At 41.1% G+C, this 13,383-nt stretch overlaps 2 protein-coding genes across 5 annotated transcripts in view; both read left to right on the top strand.

The window, feature by feature from the left end:
• LOC111265231 (uncharacterized) overlaps window positions 1-4,628 on the top strand; it is a 28,641-nt gene extending 24,013 nt beyond the window's left edge. Inside the window, exons 8-17 of one of the 2 annotated variants that reach the window (XM_022841726.2) lie at window positions 13-201; window positions 354-482; window positions 1,279-1,418; window positions 1,575-1,680; window positions 1,855-2,007; window positions 2,737-2,940; window positions 3,155-3,261; window positions 3,496-3,574; window positions 3,936-4,066; window positions 4,226-4,628. In XM_022841726.2, coding sequence (XP_022697461.1) covers window positions 13-201; window positions 354-482; window positions 1,279-1,418; window positions 1,575-1,680; window positions 1,855-2,007; window positions 2,737-2,940; window positions 3,155-3,261; window positions 3,496-3,574; window positions 3,936-4,066; window positions 4,226-4,298 — 1,311 coding nt within the window. In that variant the 3' untranslated portion in view covers window positions 4,299-4,628. Of the gene's footprint in view, window positions 1-12; window positions 202-353; window positions 483-1,278; window positions 1,419-1,574; window positions 1,681-1,854; window positions 2,008-2,663; window positions 2,941-3,154; window positions 3,262-3,495; window positions 3,575-3,935; window positions 4,067-4,225 lie in introns of those variants that run through there. The other variant, XM_022841727.2, reaches the window with a different exon arrangement.
• A 4,296-nt stretch (window positions 4,629-8,924) lies between these two features.
• Hip1 (Huntingtin interacting protein 1) overlaps window positions 8,925-13,383 on the top strand; it is a 21,885-nt gene continuing 17,426 nt past the window's right edge. For 2 of the 3 annotated variants that reach the window (XR_015312974.1, XM_022841729.2), the window contains exon 1: window positions 8,925-11,240. Coding sequence is in view for 2 of the 3 variants with exons in the window: in XM_022841729.2 (XP_022697464.1) it covers window positions 11,066-11,240 (175 nt within the window). In the remaining variant the exon portion in view is untranslated. The remainder of the gene's footprint in view (window positions 11,241-13,383) is intronic. The other variant, XM_022841728.2, reaches the window with a different exon arrangement.

Genomic DNA, 13,383 nt, shown 5'->3' with positions numbered 1-13,383 from the left:
TGTCTACTACAGGTGGGTATCCTCAAACGCCACCAAACACACTTGGAAGAAGTAATGAGCAGTCAGAAAGAAGACCTTGAAGATCTACAGTCCCAGCTGCACATGCTACGTGAACAAAATAAGCATCTTGAGGACCAGATCAAAAAACAAGCTGATAGATCTACACAGGATATCCAGCACAAGGATCGTGAGCTCGAGCAGGTAAAAGGCATAACGGTTCATCTTCGTATGGACTTGTGCGTATCTGATAGGTAAACACTGCTATACCAATATTTTATTTTAACAAAATGCAAAATGATCTTATTGAAACAAAGTGCATTTACCTTTTTAACTGCAACCCATTGTTCAATTAGCTGAAGACGGCGGCTCAGAAGGAGGTAGCCCATTATCAGCAGTTGCTAAAGGAGTGCCAAGATCAGCGAAGAGAACTGTTGCGCAAAAATACTGAACTTCAAGATAACCGACAAGACCTCATCGAAAAGGTCAGTTGAAGTGCAATGCTTGTTAGCTTAACAAGATAGACTGATTGTGACATGCTTACTAACTAATACTGCGTTCAAAATAAAAAACAAGCCAGCACTGACTTTACGATAGACCAACAATATACGCGCGCATAGCCACCCAGTCTCACATTCAAATCGGGCACGCGTACTATGTAAACAAATGTATGCACAATTTAAATACTGTAACTTCACTTGTGATAATTAGTACGTAGATTGCAAAAGGGTATAGATAAAACTTATAACATTCCTCCTACCACAGATGCTCACAATGGTTACCATTGTGCTCAGTATGCTGCACGAAATAGTAAACTGTTCATTCAAAAATCCCATTGTTGTTGTAAAATCTTTCAGTGTAGTCGCTTTTCTAGCGTTATCTTCAAGATATTCCCACAAGCAAGAATCCGTCAACGTTAAGCCTGGGTAGCGGACGGAACGCTCTATGAGTTGAAACTTTCCATCCTAGCCAAAATCTTCCCGAATGAGCGATCAAATAGACTCTTGTAGCAAACTTAAATTACGAGCATCAATTACTGTGATGAAAAAAGTAATTTAATTAAATTGTCATAATGTATACATTTTTCAAGACACCCTGTGTACTCAGAATGACTCTCACCGCGCCGTACGCAATTGGTCGTTGAGCGAGGTGGTCGGCGCTGAGAGCTTTTGATTACGTGCGCAGATTTGCTGTGAACGCACGCATCTAAGATGGGGTCGAGGGACGAAAATCAAGTGGCCCGTAGAATTCATATACTTCATTATAATTGCTTCTTCATAGGTTCACGAATTGGGCGATCAAGCCGGGATTGAGAAACGGCTTAAGCGTTGCCTTTATCGAACTCTTGTACTGCTACGCGATGCTCGCGTCACTATCGAGCATATGCGGGTCACTCAACCCACTCGAACGCAGATCAGCAAGTACGTTTACTACGGCAAGGATCATAATTGTCAGGTTATTTATTCTGCTATACGTATGCGTAGATTGACTCATCACTACGAACTTCGGTTGATTTGTTCCATAATGGCATGAGGGGTATTTCTTTCCGATTGGCTTTGCATACGTTTCGTATCTAGGTTGCGACAAAAGGCCGAGGAAGCGGACCAGCTAAAGGAGATCGCCGAACGTGCGAAAGAATCCGCTGTAGCTCAGGGTGAACAACTCGAGCAAGCTCTGGAACAGGTTCGTAAGCTGTCTTTACTTTTTGATGGGGGTTAAACCCTTTTGTTCTCGTCCCCTCATTGCCGGGCATTTTTCATTACGCCATATTGCGTTACCTGCTCGCTCGGCTGACGCAAACGTTAGCCATTTTCTAAGCTCGTTTCAAAATGAACAAATCGCCTTTCTGCTTCGCAGGTCGTTCAGACGCGGCATTTCCTGCAGACCCGAGTTGATAAGCTCTCCCACGAAAATAAACTACTGCAAAGTCAGGTCGATGACCTGGTGCTGGAAAACGCTGAACTCGACAACCGATACAAAAAGCAAGTGTCGATCAACTCCAGTGAACAGGTCGGTAGCCTAATAAGGGATCATCCAATTCCGAATAACACAAAACCTATTTTAGAACGAGTGCACCATTATACTTTTAGCTGGTTGCTGATTCAGAACCGACAATACATGGAAATGCGTGAGTCGTGCAAATCTTACTTTCTATTAGATTTATTTGCTTGTTACATCCGCGTAGATGGCTAAAATGTACACTACTGTAAAATTACATCACTAAAGTTTTTCCGAGGGTAAACAAGTGCTCGGAATTCTATTTCTCCGCTGGTCGTTGCTTTGTATCCGCAGAAATGTGTATCTAGTTTAGCTTTCTAAAAAATTATCAAGCTGATTTTAAAAAAAAGGTTCTGCAAACATCGTACAAGGCAACTCTGTAGCAATGCATGAAAAAAAATTACCAAGCAAGCCGTTTGGGCGCAAAACCCATATCGAATTGAGTACTACAAACGGACTGCACCTAGACCTTGTCACATTTAGCTGTAATGAAGTGCTACCGATGTATACGGGTGAAATTGAGGGAGCATACTAGTTTGGAATGGACTTTGTATATATGTATATATATATATATATATATATATATATATATATATAAAATAAAATAGTATTAAAAAAAAACTCTCTTTACGATAGTGCAATACAGTTTAAATAATTTCCCTCATCAGCTTTGAACTAGTGGCCGAAAACTACGAGGTTAGCGTTGCTTCGTTGTGACCTGTATATTAATCAACACTGTAGGAGTCTCGAGAAGAGTCGGCAACGAAGATCGTCAAACTGGAGGCTCAAGTTGAGACTTTGGAATCGCGACTGCAACAGCTCCGTTTCGAGAAGCAGGTCGAAGAAGACAGCCGCGTCAATTCCGTGCTGAATTCATTTGAGACTCGCACGAATCAGCTAGAACTCAAACTAGAAACAGAGAAGTTGGACAAGCACAAATTGCAGGTAACCGCTAAACCTGATAAGTTTTCTTAAGTTAATAAGATCTATCGGGTAGTATTTGCCATCGGCGGCGCATAAACCAATGACATAAACAGCTTTGCAATATCTCTGTGTAGTGAACTATGCTGCAGCAGATTCGGAGAGCTGTCTCTTTATACTCTAATTAGTGATGTATGAAGGTAACCTTTTTCTTGTTTTATTCGTTCTTTTCACTTAGGGACAATTTAACCGATTGTCAGACCAGATGGAGAACGCCCGGCGCGAACTCGACGCAGCCCAGAAAAGGGAGGCCAGTCTACAAATCACAACGACAAATCAGCAGCGGTAAGCGTATAATGAGGTTCATAATCGGAAAAAGCAACTCCAAAAAAAGATGGCAACGGAGAACTTTGCTCTTTTATTTTGCAGTCATACGCTAGTTTCATGCAGTTTGACATATATATATATATATATATATATATAAGCGTTTTATATATCATATAAGCGTCAAAACGCTTATATGATATATAAAATCTGATAATGATCTGCTTCAAAAATTTTTCTGTCTACGTTTCACAGATGCCTCCTGGATATGCGTCGCGAGCTGGCTGAAGCGCGCGATCGAAACTGTCAAATGAGGATGGAAAGACAAACTCTAGTAATTACATTTTTGTATGCGTGAAAAAAATGGATAATAGTATAAATGAGATTTTTCTAAAATCCTGTAGCACTAATCAAGGAGTGCTGCAAAGGAATGCAGATTTTGTTTGTATCAATAAGGATCGCTGACGATATAAAGGTTCTCTGAGAAAGACTGAGCTGACAAAATTGTTTGCCGCTCCATTTTCAGCGTCTTTATGTCAGTCAAGTGAAACTATACATGTGGCATTTGTTGAGTCAAGATAAATACGTTTTACGTTGTGACTCTGAAGTGCAAACAACTTGTCATAAGTTAGACGGCAGAGCTTGTAACGGATTGTCTTTCTGCTAATACTCTCTCTTCGTTAACTAACCAACAGGATTCTCAGCTAGAGGAGCTGATTGAGGAAGTGCGGCACCTTCAGACATGCCTTCGGGTCGCAAATCAGAGGATTCGAGATCTCGAAATTGCTCTTGAGACCACTGACCCTATCCAGATCGAAAACATCATGTTAGTAACAAATGAAGTCCCCTTTAAAAAAAAACCGCTACCAATGTCAGCATCAAGTAAAATTAGAACTAATACATTTTTATCTTTGCCCAAAAACTTTATTAATTAAGCCTTTTTGGAACTAGACCCTATTGTTAAACACTTTATCGGACATTTTAGGGAAAGCATCATTGAGGATTCGAATAGCGACGACTACGAAGACGCCGACGCTGGTGACCAGGGTCTCTCGTGATCGTTTTGACGATCCATTGTCACCACCTCCTAAGGCAATCTCAGTCTTCTTCCGCCAACCAGCGACAGCTACTGTCCAAGCCATTACAGCTGGTTTGATGCCTTGGCATTTTTTTTGTTCGTCCACGCAGAGCAGTTCGCCTTCCAACTGTGCAATTTCCGCAGTTATAAAACATACGGAAAAAAATCGTAGGAAAATTAATTTCAGCGATGGCAAAACCTATCAATTCTTGTTCCACCTACTGTATCCGATAGCCCCTTGATGTGCGTATATCAATCGCTACTCCTTTGTTTTTTGTATGAACAAATACAGTAAATCATCTTACAAATATACTGGTGTGTTCATTGTAAACGTGACGTATTATATAAATTTAAATATTTCGCTGGTCGGTAATCAACACAGATAATACATAGTCTACCTTCAGCCGTCTTAAAAAACAAACGTTTCAAATTTAAATAATAGAATTTAACTAAGTCTTGCATTCGAAGGAGGCGTATTTCGATTACTTATTACCTGCAGAGTGGGCTTCCAGTAGGAAAGAAAAACTCTTAGTTAACTTTTATCTATTCTTCATTTCATTATTAGGACAAGGTAAGTTGGTGATATCTCTAAATACGCCTCATAAAGAAACTAACGTCGAGAAGGTCATTGCAATGCAAAGATATAATATTCTACCATTCGATTTTGATCTAAATAACAGTGGGGTAGAATTTAAATAATAAGCGTCCCAAATAAAATAATGATCAGCCTCCTATAACTAAAAAGAACTGAAGTATCCTTGATGTTTATATGAAGTTCGATGGCTAGAATTTAGAGGCTTCATACTTAAAAGCTTTAACGATATTTTGAGATTCTTTTTTTGACAAGGTTAGATTTGAATCCTGTCATCCAAAGCCTATGACGTCCCTTTTATAAGCTCTTCTCCCAACAAGTTGTCTCCGAAAAATATCGACTAATTGCAAGGCTTTATCTGCAAGTTCTTTGTTTTTTTAGATAATTTATCTATGGAACATACAATATTTTACTATAATATCATGAAAATGTTGTTACAATTCAAAAGCTGCTGCGAGAAAAAGTCCGATTCTCAGCTGTACTTTTTGCTCTCTTGTATTGTTGCGAGCTGAGGGCAACGGACGATTTAGTCCCATAAATCTCATAAACTGGACTAAATCGTCCGTTGGTTTCTAAACCACTAGACGAAGGTCAAATTGTATAACTTTTTAAATAAAACCTCGATAGAAAGCTGAACTTATGGCAAAAAAAAAAGTAATCAAAGCAAGTACCAAATGAGATTGATTGTGCCTCGAAGTGTATGAAAATTTCATCCAAGAACCCAGAATTATGTTCATCAAAGCAGGGCCACTTCGACGAAATGGCGGAGAAATATTTTTTTTTTCAATACAATCAGAACTTCCTGCTGAATGCAATATAGGACGGTTTTATAGTGACCGTGCATTTATTAGAAGTTGGAAAAAAAGAGGTCATCGTTACCGCTTTCAAGCGAATTTGACTAATTGGTATATTACTTTCAATGAGTGTATATCCACGTTTGCCTGTCGACGGGCATAGAGGGCTCTGCAGAGGACCGATCTGGTTTCCCCACTGCATTCCACTATTCTGATAAGCCTCTAACAAACTGAGCAATAGTAAAATACTATTGCCTAAAGTACTTTTATGCAATGCTGAATGCTTAACAGTGACGAACGCAAACGTATGGATGTGCTCATCTTTTGAAGCAAAACATTCCTCTATTGAATGTAACAGTGAACATTTGCAGGCTCGCAACTAGGAAGCAACTAGATTCTAATCTTGTGGCTGATATATGTAAAATTCATGGCATTAACTCAACGTAACTTCAAATGATCAAAAGGTATCTTATTGCAGTAGTACGTCGAATGAACTTATTTCTATTGGTTTATTTATCATTTTAATTTCGACCCTAAAGCAATGTATAGTAAAATGGAACGATTCAGTAAAATTAATAACATTAAATTATGTAGCTCATATATGTCATCTATTTATGAAGCTTAAGATCATAGTATTCTGCTAGGACATTGATTCCAGCGTAAAGCCCAGACCAGCGTCGCAAGTTGCTAACGAAGGACCATGGTAAGTACATCCGGCCTAATTCTATTTTGAACCAAACAGACCGTTTGTTGTCTCATTGTTACTCTGTTGTACTCGAAAGGCTGAACCTTTCGTTGAAAGAGGCGAACGGCCATCAAGGATTCAGGTTAAAACAAAAATATTAATCCATCCCGGTGAGAATCTGAGATAGAAGAGATGCTAAATTCTGCCTGAGACTCCCAATGAGAGCGGATGGTCCCCTTTTCGACTATTGTATATCAGATCTGCCAATTAGTAGCGATCGTAATTCCCAAAAGTATCATTAGTTCGGGGCTCGTTAGTGGTACATTATGTTTCGACTCGTGTCCATATCTGTTTGGATAAAAAGGTAACTAACTATGCTGCAGGAGTTCGACTATAATCAGCACGGCACAGGGGTGACGGCGCAACAAAGGAACGATCAAAACGTTGTTACTTTACAACCATATAAGAGAAATCCAGACAATCGAAAAAATCGAGACAACCCTCAAACTGCCATTTCGACCATTTTCGCCGACTTGATCGATGCCGGAACAAGGTTTTGTTCGGCTGCCCAGACACAATAGCCTTTACCGAGCTAGTAAAGCGTTGTGTCCGTAAACCGCGGACCTTATACGAGCATGTTTTCTAGGAAAGTGTTTAATACATGGGCTTGTCTAGCAATATCGACGACAGACAATAGCAGAGAAACTCAGGAAGGGTATCTTAATAGCGCTCTTTTTTTTTTTTTTTTTTTTAATCAATACACAGAATGGCTCCGGCGAATCGAGTTTCAGCTATACAATCATCGATATTATGATAGAATCTGCAACCTAAAAATACAGCTCTAACGTGTCGATAAATTGAATAGTTGACGTGTGAAAATGTTTATAGGAGTGTACCGATATTCTACACGGGGCACCAACATTATTATGATTTCTACTAGGCCTATAACGATTAGACTCGTTCACGTCATATTGACCCTAGCACAAACTAGAGCTCGGGCAGTCCATCATTATTTTAGCGTCGTTTTTAATGTATTGTTTTTTTTTTACCCTTATTTTACTTCGAAGGCGTTCTTCTGAGTTAGTTCGACAATGATTTTCAATATTGCTGCTCTCTGTCGTTGTCCAAACGTCTACACCCCAACTATTTGGCAAGCGTGAACGCTTCTTGGCCGCGGGGGCCTCTAATCAATAGGACCAACGGCCCAAAACACGCACATGCAACGTGTGTATTTATGTAATCCATTCATTTGGCCTATTCTAAATTTTTCTAGCGAGTCGCTATAACTCGCAAGATACTAATAACGCAAGAAGTCAGCTTTTGAGATGGACCACTACAATTATATAATGAACTATTTACGTACTAATACGAGCGCCAACGTAAAAGTCACAACTGCCAATGATCCTTTTCGTCGAGCATTTACAGATAGTTTTTATAGCACGACATTGCTCCCTTAAATAAAAGCTTTATTTTATATTTAGCTATATTCTTTATAGTAGGTCTGTATGTTTGTTAGTTCCCCTTTCTCTGGTGTACCGAGATAGAATTAAGCTTAAAAGTATAGTTATAAAAAAAAATTAGTTATCACGTTTCTTAGTGGAAGTTCGGCACTGTTCTGTGCGGATTAAGACTGGCACTGATAAAGAAACGCAATTAATCAGCAGAGCACTTACATTACAACGAGTTAAGTGTATTTATATAAAAAAGAGAAACAAATAAAAGCTTTGAAAGTAAAACCTGGCCGATGTGGGGGCAACATAGCATTGTATGCCTACTGTAAAAATTCATTTCGATGGCAATCATTGGCTTAGCGACAAAAAGGGTAATAAGATCGTAATTCATTACACTTCTCCCATAGTTGTGCTTTGTAGCTAATCATTCAATTGGGAATAACGAGCGCGATTCAAGTTAAAGTTTGTATGGCCATCGCGATTCGATAGACCGGCTTTTTGCGGGTATATCATATTAATTATTAACTTGTCGAAGTGTGTACTCGTCACAGTCAAATTGCAACGAGCTACTGGGTCAACGTTTTTTTTTCTCCGCACAACCCGCCATAACTTAATGATTCCACCAGCATTAATTATGCGTTAAGGTGCAAACATTTCGTCGGTTGTTGACTTAATAAATGCAGACATACTCCGGCCAGGCAGACAAGGAGCTTGTATTTAATACGCCGTCCGTGCAATATCCATTCCATAGTCTAGCCCAAGCATCTCTTCATATTTCTATGGAAAACTTTTTTCCTGTGGCTCCTCCGGTTTATCTTTGACGTACAAACAGCTTACAGTCAACGAGTTTCTGATAAATTTGCCCGTTTAACCTGCTCTTAGCGCGACTCAGCGCGTTCTTTATTGCAAAAACGATAGCACTCCGACGAGAATCCCGCTTGTGCTTATGTGCGCTATTGTACATGTAATCCAGGCTGGCCGCTCTTGGACTCCTCTTGAGGAGCGCTACTTCTGCCGCAAGGAGCCCTGCTCTACCTCAGTCCGCTAGTGACTGCAAGCCACAAGCGGAGCAAAACAAATCGGGAAGTCGTCCACGCAAGGAGCATTGCTTTACAACAACGGGACGGCTGGTTCTCCGGTAGCCAGCCGGTTGTCGGACTTATTTGCTCTTCGCTGAGCCAGCCAGCCAGCCAGCGACCGTAGTAGTGCTAATGATAGAAACGGTAATAGCTTTCATAGTAGAAGCGGTAAATAGGCAGTCGTCGCCGCTAAGCAAGTGTTTGTTGACCGCCAGCCGCGGCTTCCAGCACGGCCGTGCGTGCTCCTGCTACAAAGCGGGGAGCGACCGAGGTATCTAACAACGTCGAAACGAGGACTAGCTATCCGTTGTTTCTTTTGGCTGTCGCCTTTTCCGGGGCAACCGCCATTGCCAGACAGGCGGCGGACGTCGACCGACGCTGTCGTGTGCTTCGAGTCGAGACGCTTCCTGTGTGTCGACAGCAACATACCGTCGTGCAGCAGACACACGGACTTCAGACGATGACGGCAAGACGGACAGTCGAAACAAAAACTGCTGCGGAGTTGTCATAAGAGTAGCACAGGAGAAGCTGCTGACTTCTCAACTGCGATCGTCCGCTGCTCATCGAATTGGTTCTTCGTCGTGAGAAGATATCGAGTGAATAGAAATTATTCCTTTCGTTAGAACTGCGTTTTGGATTCGTTCTCTCTCCTTTGTCCCTCTCTCCTTTGCTAAAAAAAAGTGGAGCTACTAGTCACATGCGGATTAGTGTACTATCAGTTGGGTGATCTGTTTTCACCACACGGTATTCCGCCCGTAAGAAAACACCAGCGTGGACAGCGGCTGATCACTGTTATATGCCGGCATCTGAGTTCTTCGAATTTCAACAACAGTGGTACGTTCATTCACGAATTATGTACAGGTGCACACTTTTAATCGAATGAGTGTGCAGCTCATGTAAACAAAACTCCCACGGGTGGTTTATATATGTGTGTACACACACATATATATGTATATATATATATATATGTATGTACACACATACATATAGATATAGACAGATACGTATCGCAAGGGCATACCAACTATTGGTACTGTTCTAAAAATCGAAATAATCAACAAAATGGTTGCTGAGACAAGATGTCAGGCCATACAGCTATCGTCATTTGCAGACGGTGCCGTAGCGACCGAAGCCATCAGCTGAGTCAGAGACGCCGGCTGAATTTGGCCAAATGGTCCATCTTTAAAGAGAAAGTACCTACATAAGGTACAACAATACTTTTCAAGTGATCTGACTAACGAATGAGCAGATGGCTTAACTAGCTCGTTAGCGCAGCTTGAAACCCCTCGCGCTTGAAGCACACACACACCTGATCTGTGTGGCTGGTCGACAGAAACAGGAGACAACCCTGAAAGGTGTTAGGGATACAGCCGAAACGGATCAGCACAGACTTAGCGGATTAGTGGTGCATTCAATGTATGAGTAGCAATAGCTCAAACAAAACTTTGCTAGGACGGATATTTAGACTCTGCGACTGAACTACCAACAAACCTTTTTCTCTTTGACTGATTCCGAAGCAGATCCGATAACTCTGACAGCCGCATATTTACATCGCAACGTTGAGAGGGCGTGGACGCGTGGAAGGGAACTGTACAGTTGAGAGTTTGACTCTTACTTCTTCAGGACCCTCGCTAATTCGTGGAAACGACAGCGTGTGTACAAAGCTATCAGCTGCGCCAGATTAGCCTGGTATTAGTAAAAGTGTCAGTGATTACCTCAGAACTTTATAGTTGTAGTGAGTGTAGCGGTTAGTATTTTAGACACCCGTGAGCTACTGTGTATCGAAGTGCCTACATAGTCGTCAGCAGCAGTGAAGGGCGGTAGTTCGTTCAGCACGGTAAGGTACCCGCACTAGAATACTACAGAGGGGCGGGCCAGGTGCGAAACGCTCGGTTTCAAAGTCAGTTATTGCGCGTCCGCTCAACGTTAACATCGACAGCATACGTACCTTAGTAGCACCGTATACATTATAACAAAATAAACTTTACCAAAAACCGCTTCGACGGAAACAATAGAAGCTGGAAGACGGAAGCAGTCAGCAGGTAGACAAGATTATTCGACAGTTGGGCCTGACTTCCTATCGCGTAGCAAAAACCGATCGTAAAGCGGAAGAGAGTCAAAATTGTGACGTGTACACGGCACGAATATGGCCACACTGCCAAAGAGTCTCGTACAGCGCAGAACCAACTCGCTGGACTCAGAACGCGAAAGTTTCGAGAAAAGTCAGGCAATTAGCATACAGAAGGCCATTAATACAGTGGAAGGATCCGTCAAAGAAAAGCATGTGCGCTTCATTCTCATTGGAACTCACCATGAACGAGGTAAGTATCGTTAGCCGGCTGCGATGTAGAAAGGTGAGACTATGCATAGCTGTTTCATTAACTAGTGGCACGTAGCGTGCGTCCATCTGGCGTCGGTACTTAAATAACTAGACACGGCTTTAATGTGCAGGAACGAAGTAACACTGTGCCGTCTGAAGTATGAGCCGGACGAAGAGCGAGATAACTAGAAATGAGAGACATTTCGATACGCTACGCAAGTTAGACCTGTGAGCCGATTGTTGAGGACGGCAAAACAATACGAATGTTACAGATCCGCCGGATATTGAGGCTCGCCTAAAAGAATCAAGTGCCATCATTTTCAATCGCTAAATTTCATAGGGCTAATTTTTCATACCTGATATTCAGTTTTCCTTTTCCATTGCACTGGAGTAATACTTCTGTATTCTCCTTCAATAGTTGTGTTTTACCATAATTCCTTACAAATATGATATGTCAATACGACCGTCTAATGGTCCGCACCATTTCGCCACGGTTGACTGATGAGTGGGTCCATCTGCTAGGGTGACATTTTTCGAGTACTGCCACCAATGGTTCAGTCTACATAGAAACCTTGTTAATAAATAATTGATATCAATACATGCGCAAGCTGATTTGCTATTAGCAGTACTTACGGTGAGAAAATTTCAGTGGCCTGGAGTAACGAGTAGGGGGCGGAAATACTTTATCTCTAATGGCCTTATGCTGCTATCTTGTCTTGTACATAACCTGTCACGATACTCCCTCTCAAAGTTCTAGTTCCCTCTATCGTACATTTGTTTGCCATTCAATGATAATCGGCCAGAAAATTGATATAGATTCGGCTTATTGAACAAAAATGATACAAATATAATAACAACCCAAAGACCTTTCGCGGACTATAATTTTTGGTGATCAATAGATGCAATAATTGAACATCTGTTACAGTGTGGTAAAGAAGAGAAGATCTGACCGAGCCAGAATATCCGTTCGTGAATAGTACGTTGACGAATAGGATATATCCAGAATATTACTCAGTTCTATTGAATTACCATTTGTCGTTACAACATTTAACACATATATTGATACGTTGCACCATGTGACCAGACCTCAGATCGATGACCATCGAACGTGGCCGCTATCAAGACAGCAGCCGCGGAACAATGGTGCCTAAAGCATGCGCAGTAACGAACCATCACCGTTTTGGAGTTGGCCAGACCGGTCTCCGGAAGGGGTTTCACGATAGATATGTCATGGCTTTTCCTGGAAATGTTCAAATAACAGCTGAATGATATAAATAAAAGGAAGCATCTGAAAAATCAGAAAGAATTGACAAATTAATGATAATGAAAGCGCGTATCGATGGTTCTACTCTGCTGCTTTTGATGAACGTGAGGGGTCGCATCTCAGCTTCATCTGATCAAGTATACGCTTTTTTTTTTGCTCTTAAGTAGAAGTAAACCTGATACTTGAATAAAATGAAACAGTTCTAACATTATATCTGTATGATATCCCTAAATCTATTCGTACAGAATCAAAACCTCGAAGATACTTCTTGATAATCCCTAATTACGCTATAGACTATCGCGGGTATCGGGAGTCGATTTCCTACATCAGGTAATAACGATAAAATTACTATTTTCTGCCGCTGTGTTTCTGTTCGAAAAAAAAAAAAAAAAAAAGAGACTGTGACGATCGTAATCATACAACTTGATGTTCATCAAATTTAACGCGTTTCTCTTTCTGTGCTTGTTTTCTCTCACCTGCGAAAGTTGGCAGAATGACTGTCTGTAGTACTACCAGTGTTACTAAAATGTCTAGAATATTAAATGGGCATTTCTAAGTCTTCGTAAGTTGCCTTACGAGATGATCGTTGCTTTCGGGGGTTGTTCTAGGCACACGCCATCTAGAACATCGCAGCAGACATATATGGACATGCCTCATTGATGTCAAAGAGCCACTACGCAAGACCGATTAGCAATTATTACCTTGATTCCACTAAAACGTATGTTTACAATACATTCTTGCGTTGCCTCGCATAATATCGAATTCGGTTTGGCTAGGTCCGCCTACAATTACGTGTCCGTTCACAGGTTGCTAAAACATACCGTTTACTAGTAAAAAAGCATGGGCAGCATAAATAACTGGTATTATTTTCTCTTTTTAT

The sequence above is a fragment of the Varroa jacobsoni genome, unplaced genomic scaffold (genome assembly GCF_002532875.2).
Source record: "Varroa jacobsoni isolate VJ856 unplaced genomic scaffold, vjacob_1.0 scaffold_945, whole genome shotgun sequence".
NCBI classification, from domain to species: Eukaryota; Metazoa; Arthropoda; class Arachnida; order Mesostigmata; family Varroidae; genus Varroa; species Varroa jacobsoni.
The sequence above is the reverse complement of the archived record's forward strand: the minus strand, read 5'-3'. Positions and strand labels throughout refer to the sequence as shown.